Source organism: Hevea brasiliensis, chromosome 13, assembly GCF_030052815.1.
Source record: "Hevea brasiliensis isolate MT/VB/25A 57/8 chromosome 13, ASM3005281v1, whole genome shotgun sequence".
Lineage (NCBI taxonomy): Eukaryota > Viridiplantae > Streptophyta > Magnoliopsida > Malpighiales > Euphorbiaceae > Hevea > Hevea brasiliensis.
In genome coordinates this window covers 77703425-77723205 of record NC_079505.1, presented here as the reverse complement: position 1 = coordinate 77723205, position 19781 = coordinate 77703425, and the positions used below count along the sequence as shown (strand labels likewise).

Genomic DNA, 19781 nt, shown 5'->3' with positions numbered 1-19781 from the left:
ACACTTTTTGCATATATTTATATTTTCTCAGCAAGTAATTTTGTTTTGAATTAAGCACAAATTTTATATTTTTTGTACAGAATTACTTTTTGAAACAATTAACAATGATTAGCTTTTACTTTTCAAGCACAACATGAACTCCTTCATGTACAGGCTATCTTTTGATTTTTCAATAATCAGTTTTCGTTCTAAAACTTTTCAAATTGATCAAGTAAAGATCTTGATGAAGCGCATCCTAGTAGAGTCAAGAAACCCAAAGAAAAATTCGGTCCTTTCTTTCCCGCCAATCGCTCCTATTAGAAGTCAGACCGATGCAAATACACTTATAAATAGAATCATATATGTCCCTGATACTCCCGCAATCCAACTCTTACTTGTGAAAAAGGTCATATTCACTTTTAATACGTGTAAATTGAATAAAATCAATTTTATTCGGAAACAAATGGCTTGGAACAAGGTAGGATATCTAGATTGCATTTGAATAGCTTTCACAATGCATTGAACATGAAAATTTTTTGTCCAGACTAGATTCACAGGTAAATTTAAAATATTAATGTTTTTAATCCACGATGGATCCCAGTGGCCACAATTCTCCAATGCCTAACAGTATTATCCTTTATATTAAAGTTGGCTCGTCATCATGTGGCTACCTTATTCTTAACTGGTGAACTGTCGACAAAAATGATATAGTACTGGTTCCAGGGAATCCTAGATATCAGCATGAAGGTATTGGTGAGCTTCATTTCTATTTGTTGAGAATCCTCCTCAAATTTTGAGGTGCAAACTTAAACACACTTTATTAGTTGCATTTATCTTTTTAACTTTAAAAAATTTTCAACACTGACAAAAGAATACCAAAAAAAAAAAAGTTTACATAAAGAAAACCGGGAGAATAAAAAGGCCATTTAATCAGCTAAACTCGCAAGCAAACTTAATATGCTCATGCTTCTCAGTATCTACGCACCGCTTTGTTCCTGACAGAAACAGGTCCCTTCTCTCTGTTTAGAACAGCTTGAATGATTGACGGTATTTTTTCTCAGCTGCCTGGACCTCTCCTTTGACCTTTCCAGACCTTATATTGGAACCTGAATAATGAGTTTCATTATCACTATCAAAAACTATATCCTTCTCCAACTGCTTGATTAGGTGCTCTGCATCCAGGGACATTGAATTCACCCTCAAATCTTCTTGAACTGAACCTGAATTTGAAGTGGAAGAAGATGCTGACCACCTCTGCTCTGCTAATTTATTTGTAGTCTCATTTTCCTGGTGGATTACATAAACTCTGTGTTCAGATTCAAGTTTCATGGACTCATCCTTATCTGATACCTTTTTTCCTCGAATATTGGGACTGTTATCATTGTCAGGATCATGGGGATCATATCGACAGAGTTCCACAGCCGCTCTTGCAGCAGCAGCTGCATTGGCTGAGAACTTAAAAGCATCTTGAGCTGCATCAACTGCATCCCTATACTTCTTATTTGCCTTAATTGAACCACCGAAGGCATCCTTTTTTATCTCTTCAGGTGAAATTTGCAAGTTGCCAAACCGCAAAGGGCTACCTGAATTAGTTGGCTTCTTCTTTCTCACATCCAGTTTTTCCTAGATTGTTCATATGTTTAGTGCCATATTATAATACTGAAATTGATGCAAATAATGTTCTTGATTAAGCGTGCATACCTCATTTGCAAGGTAGGCTTCCTCGAGTTGCACAACAATGTTGTTCTCTGAGGCGATCTCCTTGAGGACCTTCATTCGGCTATCCAAGCCTGGCTGCCTGGTTGATAGCTTTTGTATCATCTGCAGGAACCCAAGACAATGCAAGTTATGATAATCGACTCAGCAACTTGTAAATGAATGCATGTCCTGTGTCAGTAAATTTTATTCCTATTCAAGATTTCTGACTGATTCTTAAGATGGAAGTTACCTTAGGATTGACTCCACAATTATTTCGCAATTCAATAGCACGAGCAGCAAATTCTTTCCCATACCAAGAAGTGAAAACATTGCGGACTTCCTGAAGCTCTGGGATATCTCCGCATCTGGAAGACGCATAAAGCAAACTTGAAACTGCCTCCTTCAGTTCGTCAGGGCACACTCTGCAACCCAATATCAAAAACGTTTATCCTGATAAGCAACATATGAAAATTGGAAAAATAAACAAATAAAACACCAACCTCTTCTGATCAATGAGGTGGACTCTTTCAACTAAGAGATTGCAGTATCCTTCCAACATAACATACACATCCAACATATGCTGCTCTTTGATCACATGCTCAACCTGTTAAATACAAGCCAAATTTTTATGCAAAATGGTATAGGATCAATTCAATAAACAAAAAGTTGCAGGTATGTCAAAAAGAAAGAGAAAAAAAAATGTTACACGAAGAAGAGCGCGTTCATGGTAGCCTTGTTGAAGAAGCTGAAGCACATCAGAGCGAGCTTGATTGCACCTGACTTGGCGTTGGTTCTTGAAAACTTCAAGGCGAGAGGTAGCAAGATTGACAAGTGGTTTGAATTTTGAGGTCTTGAAGGTTCTTCCGAGAATAGCATCAAGCTTCTTTCCCATGCTGCTTAACTATCTCCTTCTACTAAATTTTATGGGATGTTTTGTTGTTTGAAGAGATCGCATTCTTAAGCCCTTTATAGTGTTTGGGTTTTCTTAGCAGGTAAGACTCATCTTGAAAAGTTCACAAAAAAGCTTTTAATCGAGGTTTACTTCTTTGGTCAATTTCAGCCGCGATTAGAACACCTTTCCATTTTTAGAGATGTGCACAGGTTTTAGAATTCTCAAATCCAACTGAAAATTTATATTAAACTGATTAAAATCATATAGAATTAAATTTGTTTTATTATTTTAGTTTAATTTGAATTTTTTATTAAAAATCAAACCAAAATCATATTGACCTAAATCAAATTGAAAATTATTTATATATATCAAAACATAATTATTTAAATTATATATGTAACAATTAAATACTAATTTAACTATTTAAATTTAAAATTTTTACAGTAATTAATATTATAATTCTATTAGTTTAATATAATATACTAATATGTGAATGTTTTCATATCTATTATTTTATTATTGTTAGAAAATTTTTTTCACACTTATAGTAAAATTATAAATATATGGTAATTTTATTTTGAGAAAATTAAAAAAATAATAATAACATATGGTATTGTGCTTTGATAGACAAGGGATTGTGGTTTAATTTTTGTTAATTTGATATTCTATGTTTTTCTCCGTTAGCAACAAGTGTAGTATAAATTATTAATTACCATTAAATGGTGCTGATATAGTAAATATGTCGCGTTTACATCTTGAATACATGGCAACATATGGGCGATATGTTAGCACCATATGTTCGCCACATAAGCATTCCATCTGCCATGTGTCATCACTTCGATGCTACATATTTACCCATTAGCATCATTTAATGGTAATTAATGATTTAATGATTTGACTATATTTGTTAACGAAACAAAACATTAAATATCAAACTGACACAAATTAAACTACAGTTCCTCATGTATTAAAGTGTAAAGTCACAAGATATATAGATATTCAATATTAGGTCATTAACCTATATGAATAGTTGCGAAGCCAAAAATTTTTAAATAAAGGGGTAAAAATAATTACAAAATGAACATATTTGTATCTGCATATACATATTATTTACAAAATGAAAACACTAAATGTAATGCAAAATCAGAAATTTTTTTTAGGAGGTCTATATAATGATGAAGCTACATGCTTTTAAATATGATAAATTGATCCACTCAATTTTATAAACGAAAATTTAAAAAATATACATGTATATATAATAATTTTCAATAAATTTTCATTAAAATTAGAAAAAATTAAAATCAGGTTGATTTATATTTTTAATTAATATATATAAAAAAATTAAGTAATTATGTAATTTATTTTTTAAAAAAAAATATAATTTATTTATAAAATTTTGTTTCTAATATTTTAAATGATATATAAAAGTTTGAGACACACATAAAAATATTTTATGTTTAAATTATAGTAAATAACATAAATAATAAGAAAATCTTAATTTGCAATCATCATTTTAATATCTTCATGTATTAAAACAATTGTAAAATGTCTTGATTATTAAAATTTATTTTTTGAAATTTTTTTATTTACAATTCTTTCAAATTTTAATTACTAAAAATTATACACACACGTACATGTACCTAAAATTGACTAATTAAATAAACAACTCCGCTAAATAAAATTTTTAGTTCTGCCACTGGGTTAATGTTAAATATAAAATTAATTTAAAAAATCAATTACACTATTTTTTATTCATTTTGAAAGAAATCAATGTTATATATTCAAAAAATAACATAATAGAGTATAATCAAAACTAGAAAAAAAAAATGAGTGTGCCAATACGATAAAAATTTGTTGAATATATAATAAAAAAAATTCAAATATTTCATAATATCTATATCATAATAAAGCAATAAAAATTATTTGGGGAACCAATAACTAAAATCAAAAAATTTTGTTTAAGAACACACACGCACACGCGCACACACACACATTAGAAAGCTTTAAAGGGTTGGGAAAGCCATGGCCAGCACTAAACCCCCTCCCTCCAACCCTGATATTTATTATATTTTATATGGTACAATCAAACCTCGGACAAAAAAAATTTTTCTTGCATTTTCATTAATTTCTCTATAAAATTCCGTTAAGATAATATATATATATGGACACACACACACACACTCACAAGGCTAAACGCCAAGTATTTGATCATATTAGATATTGCATTCAGAAGAAAAACTGAGGGGTGGAAGGAAAATCTTTTATCCAAAGGAGGGAAGAAAATTATCATCAAATCAGTAGCTACCACTATCCCCATTTATACTATGTCTTGTTTTAAATTGTCCTCTTCTATTTTAGGCAAGTTAATAGTATGCTAGCCAATTTTTGGTGGGTTAGAAAAATGATGAAAGAAGGATGCACTAGGTCACTTAGAACCAATTATGCAAGCCAAAGAAGTTTGGAGGTTTAGGGTTCAGAGATTTAGAGGCTTTTAATATGTCTTTGCTAGCTACGCAAGGATGGAGAATTGTATTAGTCCCGTTTCCTTGCTTACAAGGTTGCTAAAAGGAAAATATTTTCCTTACACATCCTTCTTGAATGCCAATAGAGCAACTTGGGGTTGACAAAGTCTTTTATGGGGTCAAAAAGTTCTTGTTAGAGGCATTAGATGGCAATCCAATAATGATCAATCTACTTTTGTAAGATTGACTACTAAATTCCTTAAATCTTCCCTCGATGTCCCTCAGCTCGAGTGGATCATGATCCTTCCATTTTGTGGCTTGCCTAGCTTATGGATCCTTTTAATCACTCATGGAAAGTTGGTACGTTGCAGGCAAACTTTGTTGAAGAAGACTTAAAGCATGTTTTAACTCTCTGGATAAAATTATTTCAACTGCTTGACCACATTGTTTGGCACTTTACAAGTCATGAGTCTTATACAATAAAATTAGGGTATTATGTGACTTACAACGTTATAATTCTCAAATTGCAAGGCTTGGCCCCTCCTTCCTGCCTATAATGAAAAGCTCTCTCAAGTAAGCTCTCCATTTTCTTATGGTCTTATTTATGGGATTGCTTGCCTTCTAAAATAGTCATTAGATGAAATGATAAAACACATATTCTTTGATTGCCTTTTCATAGTAGAGGTTTGGCTGAACTATCCCTTAAGAATACTTTCTCTTTCCTAAAATATCCTTTAGGGATTGTTGGGTCCAAATTGTCAATATGGTGGATCAAAACCTAGAGAGCTTTGTATGGATGCATGTGACGACCCGACCCGGGAAGGTGGTCAGATGAGGGCAGGGAGCAGTATAAGAGAGCAAACTCCCGGCAAGCTTCTAGGATAACAAGGCTACCTAGGGTAGTGGAATGCGAGGCATAGGAATGAATCGAATCATACACTTAAATGGGGAAAACTAATTACTAGGGGCACCTTTTGGTAGAATGGCCTGGAGAGTTAGAAGAACTTCGGGGTTAAGCATGCTCGCTTTAGAGAAATGCTAGGATGGGTGACTTCCTGAAAAGTTCTCAATTCTACCTATGGGACAAAATCGTGAGGCTCAAGATGGGGTGGGCCAAAGCGAAAAATTCCTCTAGTGGTTGGAGCAATGGCGTTACAGATGGTATCAGAGCTAGACCCCCTTCTACTAGATGTGTGGTTCGAGGACGAGCCAAGCAGAAGCTGGTGGGCCTGTGACGACCCGACTAGGAAAAGCAGTCCGATGAGGGCAAGGAGTGGTATAAGAGAGTAAACTCTCGGCAAGCTTCTAGGATGGCGAGGCTACCTAGGGTAGTAAAATGTGGCGCACAAGAATGAATCAAATCATACATTAAAATGGGATAAACTAATCACTAGAGACGCCTTTTGATGAAATGGCCTGGAGAGTTGGAAGAACTCAAGGGTTAAGTGTGCTCGCTTGAGAGAAATGCTAGGATGGGTGACCTCCTAGGAAGTTCTTCATTTCACCTATGGGACAAAATTGTGAGACTCATAAGGGAGTGGGCCAAAGTTGACAATTCCTCTAATGGTTGGAGCAAGGGCGTTACAATGCAGCTAGTAACTTTTTTATTTTGGCATATGTGGAAAAGAAGCAACAATCTTTGTTTCTAAGGTAAGACTCTTTCCTTTCAAGAGCTAACTTCTACTACCCAGCATCACATGGAGGACTTCAGTTTAGCTAATGTTATTGGTATTAGCAACTATACCCCTCTATCATCTCAATATCCTTGGTTTGGTAACATTCTTTGAATAGTTTTGTGAAAATTAATTTTGATGTGAGAGTCTCATCTAGAGCAAAAAGTGGAGCATCTATTGCTATAGCTAAAGATAGTTGGGGCTTTTCTTTGGGTTGAAAGTGTAGAGTTCATCGTTACCTCTCAGACCCCTTAATGCTAAAGGCACTGACATATGCAGAAATAATTCCTTTCGTAATTGAGAAGAAGTTCAGAAAAATCATTGTTGAAGTTGACCCCCAATTAGTTATTTGAGCTCTTCAAGGTGCGGCTTGGCTTATTCTGATTGCTGAAATCTTAGAGGATATCATAAGTCTAGTGGATAATTTTTTGCATGTTACCTTGTCCTTTGTAAAATGAGAAGCTAACACGGCTGCACATTCGTTAGCCTCTTACTCTCTTCGTGATCCTGCTTTTATTTGGGGTTGATGAAGCTTGAGTGTGCTGCTTTAATAATATCAGTCCCATTTCTATCATCTCAGCTAAGAGGACCTACAAAATAAAGAAAGAATGGTCAAAGGTCCATCAAGAAGGTAATTGGTGAGGACCCTTTAACACTCAAGTTAGAGGGGTAGTATTAGGGTAGAGATACGGTAGAGAGAGAGTAGAGAAAGAAGAGGTAGAGTAGGGAGAGAGAATAGGAGAGGGAGAGGGAACCCTTTTCTATCTTTACCTAACACTATTTATAAGGTAAAATAATGGGAGTATATTTCTTTGCATATTCTAGGAAATATTCCTTAGGGGATATATTTCTTAATAAAAAGTGTATATATTTTATATGATTACTTTATATTGTATCAAGGCTAAATTGCATCAATCGTCCCTCAATTTATGTGGTTATTTTATTTTAGAGACTCAACTTTAATTTGTTAAACTAAAATCTCTCAATTTTAATTTTATTCCTAAAAAAGTTCTCTAACTTGCAACAACAATGGTTAAAAAGAATAAAATTGTCCTTTTACCCTGTTTTCCTTCTTTTTCTTTCTTACCTTTATGATAAATTAATTAATAATTATTATCAAAAAAAATTATTTTATTTTAACTAAATTTATTAATAAAATTATTAATCATATATGTTATTTATTATCACTTAAAATTTCATTTGTAACCATCTAGAAAAGTAAAAATAATAACAAATTTTAAATTTTAAAATAATATTTATTATTATATGATATTTTATCAATATATGATATTTTACCAATATTTCATTTTTATACAAAAATAATAAAAATATATAATCATTTATAGATTTATTTTGATTAAATGTTAATTTAGTATTAATTTTAAAAAAAAAACCCTAGAAACCTGTTATAGAAGGTTAAAAGAACTTTTTCTAAAACAAAACTAAAATTAAGGAATTTAATTTTAATAAATTAAAATTAAATGATTGAAATGAAACCACCTAAATTGAGGGATGGTTAATGCAACCCATTTATTTGTAATACATAAGCTCAAACTGTACAACCCTTTTATTTATAATATATAAACTCAGACTCTAGTTGTATCCTTCCTTCTGCCTGGATTGGCTATTTAATGAATCTATATCTTAAAAAAAAATATTTAAGTATTTAATTTTTAAAAATTAATTAGTATTTGAATTATACTTTAAATGATTTGATTTTAATTTAACTTTTCTTTGAAAGATATTTTTTATATTAATTTATAAATCATCAAAGGCAAATCATATATTAAATTAAAGTTTATTGTATTGATTAAATCTAAGCAAACTTGACAATCTAAAACCATGTTAAGAGAATAAAATTATTAAAAAGTTTAAATTAAGGTTTATAATTATTTATGATTTTAATAACAATGTTTTAAATAATAGTATTTAAATTTCAATTAACTCATACTTTCTAAATTTTTTATAATTAGTGATTATAAATTATTGCTAAGGGTCAATAACATAATATTAGAAAATTGTAAAAATATAAATTTTTAATAAATTACATGTTTAACATTCTTTTTTTTTTCTTCAACTCAAATTCGAGATTTCATAAGCCTAAAAACGACTTTAATACCATTAAATTAAAGCTTATTGACATCACATGTTTATTCATATTTTAATAAACTCAAACATGTATATTATTGAAATTTAATTTGATCATATAATGGAGCCACAATAATTAATATTATTCCTCAAACAAATTTGCTATAAAAATTTTTTAGGGTTGATAATAAAAAAAAAAAAAGAAAAAATTGATGTAGATATAGAGAAAAGGTAAATAAATGAGTTAATGATATGATTTACACAATAAAAATTTACAATACAGGTTCTCAACAAAATGATTTTATTTTTTAATCTATTTTTATTGAAAGTAAGAATAATAAAGGGGGGCAAACTTTTTAATAAGAAGGGCAGTTTTATTTTTAAAAGTAAACTTAGTACTATTTTTTAAGCTAAAAGTAAGGGGAAAATTGCCTTCATATCTATAATGTGGCTTTGCCACTGTGTATGAATAGCAAATTAGCAATGCATATATAAATAAGGATGAAAATTGTTCATGTTTTGATTTAGATGTTGAAGTATATATTCATCAATTTCACGTATAAATTTTCAACTTTATTAACAATTTTATTTTAAATTTCTTTATCAAGTTAAAATTAAAATAAAATCATAGTAAAAACCCTTTATTAATAATTGATTTTGTTTTCCTCTCCAATGGGCTATGGATGTCGGGTATAGGAATTAGATCTGCAAGAAAGAAAAACATCAAGCAGATTAGATGACCACCATTTCGATACTTAAGTCAGTAATAAGAACTGAACAATAGAATGAATGGATAAAATTGAGTATCATGCTGATACATGCATTTTACATAGTCATTTAGGTTTAATTTCATGGCCATTTTATTTGATTGTTAGTCACTTTTAGCTAATTTCATTAGTTATTTAGATAGTTTTTCATAATTATCAATTTTGGATTAATTTGTAATTTTACTTTGTTTTATAGGAAAAATGGTGTTTTTGAGGGACTAAAAAGAAATTTTGCCATTGAGGAGTGATTTCTACAGCCAAAGATGTCAAAAACAAGTTTCAAAGTTGAAGTATGCACTGGCCAAATTACGCATAACTTGCCGCATAAGTTGTGCAGTTCTGCATAAGGAGAAGAAACAATGTCCCAAACCTGTCGAAATCTGCATAAGTTGCCGCATAACTTATGCAAATTCGTGCCTTGCTTATGAGACCTCACGGAAAACTGCATAACTTATGCAGTCCCATAAAGTCTTCATAATGAGCTGGCAGAAGATTCCCTTATAAAAACACACCTTAAACACACTATTTTATGGCTCCTTATCAGAGAAAAAGATATAAATAGGCCCTTATCCCATTTTAGAAAGGGGAGAAAAACAAAAGAAAAGGAGCAGCAGTAACAGAAGAGTCAAAAAGACGGAGCAAAATGTCACCTCTCCATTTCTAGACCAGATTTGGAGTTTTCTTTCATTTCTTGCATATTTTCTTCCTTTCTTGTATCGGGTTTCTTTAGTTTTAGTTTATTTTCATGATTTATTTCCTCTTTTATTTAGAATTCCTTGTGTTAAACATGGATTGTGAGTAGTTTTCTTTGATTCTGGAGTAAGGGATGTAATATTTTAGTTATTTTTGTGGATTTGAACTAGGTTAGTCCCAATTTAATGAAATTTATGAGGTTTAATCAATTTCTTGTGTGCTTATTCACATGCTTAATGAAGGGCCCCATTAAGTTATGTTCTTAATCCTTGGTTAAAGCACCGAAAGGAGAAAATCAAGTGATAGTTAATCAAGAAATTGGACTTAATTAACTTAGATCTAAAAATAGACTAAGGGTTAAGAGGGTTTTAATAGATTGATTAAAGAACCTAATGGGTTTTCGTTAATTTTAACTCCATGAAAGTAGGATTAAATTAATTAAGGCACTCTTTGTCTCACTCGAAAGAGTTTTTAAAGGATTTTAGAATTAATCTCCTTTAAACCCATAAATTTCATGGATTGGGCTAGCTAGGGAAAATCCCAAAATGACTTAAATATGAACCCTTAACTCCAGAATCGTCTTTTATCAATTATTGCTTGGAATTTTACTTTTGAGTGTTTAGTTTAATCTCATTTTATTAATTTTCATTATTAATATTATCAATTTCTTTATTTTGCTAATTATTAAATTAGTCATTATTTAAATTTAGTTTTGCATTTTCATACCTTATGCTTCAAATTCCTAAATTTCTTTCATTAATTTGATTAAAATACAATTTTAACATATTTTATTTTACATAAAAAATTCAATTGAAAACACAACTCTCCGTGAGAACGATATCTTTTTCTATACTACTTGAACGACCCGTGCACTTGCGGTTGGGACACATCACATGCATACCTGTTGACCCTTATATAGGCATTTGATGTGATTTCCTACTAAAATTAGGAGTCTATAATTAAGTGAAATTATGAGTATACTCTGCTGGTTGAATCCTCATATGGATGGGATTCTGATAGTGGTGAATACCTCAGATCCTTATCCTTAAAAGTAATCTAAGTATTGCTGGTATAGTTGGGTAAGTAACTCTCTTATCCGGGTGTCTAAGTGTCATCTGGCTTAAACTGCTCCTTACCTGTTTACTCAGTTATTCGTTACTCATCTTATGATATTATTTTAGTAGTTCTAATATCAATAATTATAAATTATTAAATTTTTACTATCCCATGTAAATATTATTACATGATAATTCTATTGAGTTTCTAATACTATATGTATAAACATGTAGACTAAAATTTTTCATTTTTAATATTCAAGTCTAATTGTTTTTTTATAAATTTATCTTAACACATTTCATGATTCAAATTCATAATTAAATAAATATTTTAGTCTATCAAAATAATCAATCCATCAAAATTATAATTTCATTCTGCTTTTTCATTTGCATTTTATTTCATAATTAAAAATTATATTTTTTGGTAAGGTATTTATTAAGTTTTGATATTTGATATGAAATTTTGTTGCAAATTTTTTAATTTTATGAAAATGTTCTTATTTTACTAAAAATATATTGATATCAATAGCTAATTAAATTTTGTCATTCATTGTCATAACACAAAATAATCATACCCTTTCTTGTTTATAACATTATTCCCTCCTTCTCACTTTTATATATATTATAGATTACATACTTTCAATAAAATGGTATATATTTATATGCAATTATGATTATGATAAATACTATAATAGTAGGCTATATAAAATTTAATATTATTTTTCAATTTCTATCTTTATTTTTAGTAATTTTAGTTATATAAACATTAAATCACTTTATAATTTTTAACTGTAAATATATTAATATATTATATAATATATTTAATCTTTAATTTTATATATATATATATATATATATATATATATATATATATATATATATATATATATATATATATATATATATATATACACTTTACAATGAAAAATTATATATATAAAAAGTAACTAAAATGTACATCATATGATGGAATATATATTACCAATAAATTTTCAAATTTAAATGGTAATATAAGTATAAGTTTCTATGATAGTAATCTTATAAAATTACTTTAATAACCAAAATCATCTCAAATCAAATTAAAATCAAAGTATGAATAATTAAACCCAAATCAAACTAAAACTTCAATTCAATTTCCATTTTTCAATAGACTCCAAATCAAATTCAAAATTGCACACCCTTATCTATTCTACTTCTAGGCACTAGAACGGTTATTTTATAATTCATCAATTTATAAATTATATTATGCAATTTTATTTTATTTTAAAATATTTAATTTATTTAAATTAGAAATATATATTTATATTATGAATAACATTTTTATAAACCTCGCATATGAAAATTCTTAACAATTTCCTTAGCTCGATCTTTCAAGAAATCAAAGAAGAAATCTTTTCTTTAAAGTAGATAGTACGAACAATCTAAATATATTATCAAATCTAATTTGAGCGTTGAATAAATTTTATTTAATTTTAAAAGGTTTAATTTAATTATTTAAAATAAAAAATTTTAAAAAATTGAGCTATAAATGCAAACACATTTAAATTTATTTTGCCAATTATTTTTTTTTTCCCCAAAGTAAGAGATTTCATAAAGGCTCATTAAACGGGCATAAGAGTGGATACGAAGGTGAGCTGATTGAGTGATTTACAACTAAAAGAAGCATTAGATAAGGTCCTAGCCACCAAGCTGTTAGTCTGCTTGACTACAAATTCTACGAACAAAACTGTAATCACATCTCACAAACAAAGGAACCTTACCAAGCTATGAATATCGTGAACAATGTCTTTCCAGTTCATTACTAGCAAAAACGCATACTCAATCATGACTCCTCTGACAAAAAATAAATATGTAACACCCCTGATTTTTTTATATATTATTATTGGGCTTCGTGTAGGTATCCTCAATTCGCGGAAATTCGACAGTTGTCCGGATCTGTGAATTTCCGGCCAGACAGACCAGCTACTGGAAAAGTCTCCGAATTGGATCGAGATTTTGGCTACCCCACCATTGTTAGGCATCCCGAGCACTTTCCCGAAGTCGGAATCGGCAAAGGTAAACACGAACCTTGCTTTTTCGTAATTTTCTAGTGCTTAAATAGGATTAAAAATCCATAAAATATTCGTGGTAGCTTAGAAAATTACGATTTTTTTTGCAATAGCTTAGTAATATTTCTAAGGACCGCGGGGCAGAGTTTTATAATTTTTAGAGTTTATTTGAGCAGTTTTTGCAAAAATGATCAATTATAAGGACTGAATTGAAATTTTACATATTGTGATGGATGATTGATTTGATGGGCCGGGAGGGTGTGATGTGATTGAGTTGTGGATATATGGATTGTGGATATAGAAGTGTGTTTTGAGCCCTTTTGCAGTTGGGTAGGTCCTAGGTATAGGGAGACTCGATTTTCGCACGACTTAGGGCGTATTGGGTCTTTTCTTGATTTGTATTGAGTCATTTGTATTAAATAATTGTAATATAATTGTCAGTGAGCGGATGACCTTCTTCCTTCGCCCAGCAGACACAGTGATTCTCGTCAAGTCAGTGAGTAAAATATTAATTTTCATTGTAAGATCGATATTATTATATGTAAGCATGCCCATGCATCAAATTTCTGCATATAATTATTTAGTTAAACTATAGGCAAGATATATGTTTCATTGATAATCATAAAGTGCCATGAATGTTGTTGCGGTAATTTGGAGGCGGTGTGCGTGCGTTGGCGTGCGTGTGATGTGGTGTGGACTATGGATAGGACGGGTAGTCACGGCTTGAGTTCTTCGGACCCGATCCTTCGAGGGTAGTCACGGCTTGAGTTCTTCAGACCCTCGATTTGGTTATTAAGTGGAAGTCCGAGTGAGTTCTTCGGCACGAGTTGGATTTAAGAGAGTGTATAGGATCGGCTCCCATATATTATGATTGATGTTACGAGTGCGTGAGTGCTCCAAATTTACCTTTTGATGCTATGATGTGAATATGATGTTAATGTTGCATTTCACTCTGAGTTGCATTAGTTTGAGATAGTTATAGAGATTATAGTTAAGATTGATATTTTACTCTCTGAGTCGACGCTCACTCTGTTCAAAAATTTTCTGAGCCACGGAGGATATTTTATTCAGGTTAACTCCTTTTCTACTTAGCAGTTGTTTATCAATATTTGTGTAATTTTATTTACTCCTAGAATTTCCGCATGTGTTAGAAGTATTTATTGATTATGGTCGTAATATTATTATCATGTTGGACTGTAAGCGTATAATGATATGCATGTTTGATGGATTGGATGAGGAGCCGAGCTCCCATTTATTATTATGAGGATATGAGTATGTGGAGGGTGGTGAGCTCCCCAATTGAGTATTTATTGTGTTTACAGTCGGGTGAGTAAACTCCCGTTGAAAAGTCCATTTTATGGCGGACTCTGTCCGTTTGTTTTCTTGATCGCCCAAATGGGCCTTAGAGTTGGGTTAATGAGCAGTTAGGCTTACTACGGGCCTCGGGGCTTTAGGGTGGCCTGTGTCCTAGTGCTTGGCCCATAGGTTGGGTTGTGACAAATGTGGTATCAGAGCTTAGGCTCTAGATTCATGGGAAATAATATACTTGGGAGTGTAAAAGGAGTCTTGTTAGGATGTTACATGCGGAGTATAGGATTCTGTTTTGTCTTTTTCTGTAATTCTTTGTTTCTAGATTCTGCGTTATACCTCGGGAAATATAAGATTACCTCAGTTAGTGTCTTGATTTTCGCGGAGTACACAGAAATGTGAAATAGAGTTAGTAGACATGTGAGGTCTATCATGAGGATACGTACTCCAAGAAATGTTATATTTTTGTCAGTATGGGTTTAAATGGTGTGCCCATTTCGTGCAAGGCACGAGTACATAAATGTGAGTCTTGAAAGTACAGTTGCCTAGATAAGGATGAGGATACCCATGGCGGTCATCGGTGGATGACCCAATGTAATAAGTTTGTGATAATAGAAGATTCAGGAGAGATAAGAAATTAGGAGACCTAGTCTGTCAGGACGTATCGTAGTAACTATACAATGTTCTCGATGTCTGCTCTGTAAGCTGCAGATTACAGTACCGACATGAGATTATTGTATAGAGCTGCGTGCATCCCCGTGGTGCTCCATAATGAGGGTATTTGCGGATGGCTTCTGTTTTGGTACAATTATACCAGAACAGAGTTCTATATCTGCAGAGGAGTTGGGAACTCCTGGTTAAGAGTCTAGAGCTAGAATATCGAAAGGTTACAGTTGGGTGATAACTAGAGTCAGTGACTCGGTTACCCCAGCATGAGCTAGAGTTACAATAAAAGTTGCCATCAGACCAGAGGTTTCGGACTAGTTGCAAAGTAAATGTGACACTTATAGAGTGAGAATAGTATACCTTGTGTGTATCAGTATGGAATAAAGTACAACTCTACTACCTAGAGAAGGTCGAAACTATGAATTGATGATTTATAGAGCTATGATATGATAAAAGAGTCATTAACTTGACATGGTTCTGGCAAGGTGGTAGATGTAGTACCTTTGTTGCAGCAAGTTAGGATATAGTCCTATCTTTTCAGAATGGATCGAAGGTTATTACTGATAATGATGACTTATGGAATAGTGTCCCAGATGGGACTGTAGAGTGTGGTAGAGAGTAGTTGGCTCGGGTATCCTGGAGAGGATACAAGTTCCATTATAGGAATCATATATAATCAGATCACGATGGATGTAAATCCTTTGAATTGGATGACGGGTTTGGGTGCCCGAAATCTTAAGTTTTGGAATTGAGTAAACATGGAAAATAATAATAATAATAATAATAAAAAAAAAATAAACAAAATTACTGCAGAATCAGTTCTCGAGGTAGTAAGGGTATTATGTAAGCTAAAGGATAAGAATAGAGATCATACAATAAAAGTATGATGTAATTTCTTTGAGTTCCTTTCTAATTTCAAATTATTCAAAACAATAGTATAATCTAATTATAATAGTGTTAAGAGTAATAAATTAGCGAAGATAAATCAAAGGCCAATGGATAAAGAAAGTGCGAATGAAAGTTTGGACAATTGATTGCGATGCAATATAATCTAAATGCTAGTGGAAGTACTAGCTAGAGTGGTCAAAGGACCAAATCTGAGTAGCAGGACATATGATAACGATAGAGACTACGAAGATATAGTTAGCAAAATCGCTATTATGTTAGGAAAAAGAATGGAACCAGGATAGAATAGTCAAGTTCTATTTTGGGTAAGACAAAGGAAATAAATGAAAGGACAACCTAAAGAGCGCATAATAAAAGGAACAAAGTTAAGAGATCGGATAGGCTAAGTGTTATTCTTGGCAAGGCGAATAACTAGGATGTAAAACCCAACATGGGAGCACATTAGTGAGAAAAGTGATGGAGGTATGGACTACAATAATAATGAGTAAATGTTATAAGTTGTGCGATGGTATTGCGGACTACCTAAATAGGTAGAGAAAGAGAAGTTAGTAAGCGATAAGTTGAATAAAAGTCGGTCTAAGGGATCAAATAGGTATGATGAGAGGAAAAGAATGATAGATAATGACACATAGGTTTTAGGTTAGACTTTTGAGATAGTGAGAAGGTAGTTAGAGGTTCGTTATGAATGTCAGCAAACATTTTTAGTGTGATCAACAGAATCACTTTGTAGTGAAGCAATAACGACGGGACAATAGTAGGGTAGAGCGAAAAGTGACAAGTCCGGATGGTTATAAATCACTAGAAAGTTCAAGGATCAAATTAATGACCCTAGATAAGGGTGGAATTAGTGTTGGAAGAATTTATTAGTGAGAGAAATCTTTCAGAATCAACAAAAGTTAAGGGCACAATAAAAGCGATGATAGATATGAATCATAGGTCGAGTATAAGTAAAGTTAATAAATTATAAAATATTATGTCAAGAAGGAAAATGGTACAGAAAGGGTTCATGCAGATGATACCTTATAGGTAGAGCATAATTGTGCTAGGAGATGATGAAATTTGGAGAGAAAGATCAAGAAACTTAGGTGAAACGTTATAATATGACAATCGGGTGTAGTTGAATATAAGAGGATATTTTCTTTCTTTTCAAGTTTAGCTTGTGCTTTTGGTTCTAGAAGGTTATATAAGGAAGTCAAGGAGACCTAGTTATTGAGAGTTTGGTAGGCACAAATTCATACATAATTTCTGATATGAGAATGACATGAAGTGCATACCTAGTATTAAGTATGAAAGGACAAACAGAGCAATGACAGAGTTAAATTGAGTTAGCTACTAAGGCTTGTAATTTAAACTATGAGCTAGAGGAAATACTAATTGTGGATGAGTTTCAATAGATGAAATTATTGCTAATGGGTAATTTGAGGTTGAAGTTTGGAAAGTTGTGGGCAGTATATATGATTATATTAAAGAGAATAAACACGTGAAGTATCTTATTCAGAATTAAGGCATGACATACATTTCCCACAGCCGTGTTAGTTCAGATGGAACTTATAGTTTCTGGAGCTCCTATCCATCCAGGATGAGCAATTTCCTACTAAGGCTGGTAGGGAATGATAATGTTCTGATAGTTATGTTGGGAAAGGGGTTACAAAAACGAAAATTCTATGGGTAATTATAAGTGTTACATAAGGTGAAGAATGTGCTGGTAGGAGTAAATCATAGGGTTAGAATTCTTGAAGTAATGAAACTAGTATTCAAGATAAGACTAAGAAATAAAAAGAAAGTTAAAGTTGATGATGGGATAGACATCTTTGAAGGAAAAGGTGTAAGGATGAGATAGGACTAAAATTAAGGAATAAGTACAGCAGGTTGAAATGATACCAACAATGCCAAAATAGGAAAAGGGAAGTGGATAAGATGCAAAGGACAGGAAGAGAGCTCGATAGAGTCAGTTATAATGATGAGGATAAGGAGTGTCTAACCACTGCCCCTGTGTTAACACTACCTATGAGCGGTGAAGGATACACTGTCTTGTGACGCCTCGAGTTGGCCTAGGGTGTGTTTTGATGCGGAATGGAAAAGTAGTGGCTTATGCTTCAAGGCAGCTGAAGAGGCATGAGCATAACTATCCCACCCATGATTTGGAAATGGCGGCTGTAGTCTTTGCACTAAAAATCTGGAGACACTACCTGTATGGTGAAGTGTGCGAGATATACACCGTATAAGAGTTTGAAGAACATCTTCCAACAGAGGATTTAAACTTGAGACAGAGGAGATGGATGAAGCTTACGGAAGACTATGATTGCCCCATCGGTACCACCACAGGAAGGCCAATGTAGTAGCGGATGCTTTAAGCGAGAAAATCTTTTTGGCGCACATTTCAAGAGAAGAGCGTTGATTCAGAGGTACATGAGTTGATGGATCAAGGTTTAATCCTAGATCTTTCATATTAGTGGTTATTGTTGTCTCACTTTTCAAGGCGGACTTGAGGGACAGAGTTAGAGTTTCCCAGCACAGATACCAACAATTGATGAAGATTATAGAAAGAGTACAGCAAGGTGAAGGTGGTGAGTTCGGATTTGCCAATGATGGCGCCTTAGTGCAAGGTTCTAGGATATGTGTGCCCGATGTGGACAACCTCAGGAATGAAATCATGCGAGAGGCACACTATACACTGTACAGTGTCCACCCAGGTTCCACCAAGATGTACCATGATGTGAAAGATAGCTATTGGTGGAATGGCATGAAGAGAGACATAGCAGACTTTGTGTCCAAGTGCTTGACTTGTCAGAAGGTGAAGTTTGAACACCAGAGACCGTCAGGGAAGCTGCAAGAGCTCCCTATCCCAGAATGGAAGTGGGAAATGATCACTATGGATTTTGTGACTGGGTTGCCTCGTACCACGCGAGGATATGATTCGATATGGGTAATTGTAGACCGCTTGACCAAATCAGCTCACTTCTTACCTGTAAAGACTACATACTCTGTGGCACAGTATGCCCGGCTCTACATTCGAGAAATAGTCAGATTGCATGGAGTTCCGGCTTCCATAATATCTGACAGAGGGCTCCAATTCACTTCTCGGTTTTGGAGAAAGTTGCAGGAGGCACTTGGCACACAGTTGAACTTCAGTACGGCTTTCCACCCTCAGACAGACGGACAGTCCGAAAGGACAATCCAAACACTGGAAGACATGCTTCGCATGAGTGTTTTGGATTTTGGAGGTCAATGGGATGATCAGCTAGCTTTGGTGGAGTTTGCCTACAACAACAGTTATCACTCCAGCATAGGAATGGCACCCTATGAGGCACTATATGGAAGAAAGTGTAGGTCTCCTCTGTGTTGGACAGAAATGGGGGAAGCGAAGGTGCATGATGTAGACCTAGTGCAGTACACTTCAGAGGTAGTTCCTTTAATCGACAATTTTCAAGAGCGGAAGAGTTATGCAGACCCCAGACGGAGGGATGTGGAGTTTGCAGTGGGCGACTATGTATTCCTGAAGGTTTCTCCAATGAAGGGAGTCATGAGATTTGGAAAGAAGGGCAA

General features: G+C 32.8%; 1 protein-coding gene across 1 annotated transcript; it reads right to left on the bottom strand.

Moving 5' to 3' along the window:
• Window positions 1-715: 715 nt before the first annotated feature.
• On the bottom strand, window positions 716-2674 carry LOC110653847 (uncharacterized). Its single transcript, XM_021809651.2, has 5 exons — window positions 2384-2674; window positions 2178-2281; window positions 1928-2099; window positions 1681-1800; window positions 716-1602 (listed from the first exon to the last, which is right to left on the bottom strand). Exons 1-5 carry the CDS (start codon window positions 2567-2569, stop codon window positions 1003-1005), a joined length of 1182 nt encoding a protein of 393 aa, XP_021665343.2. The 5' UTR covers window positions 2570-2674; the 3' UTR covers window positions 716-1002.
• Between the last annotated feature and the right edge of the window lie 17107 nt (window positions 2675-19781).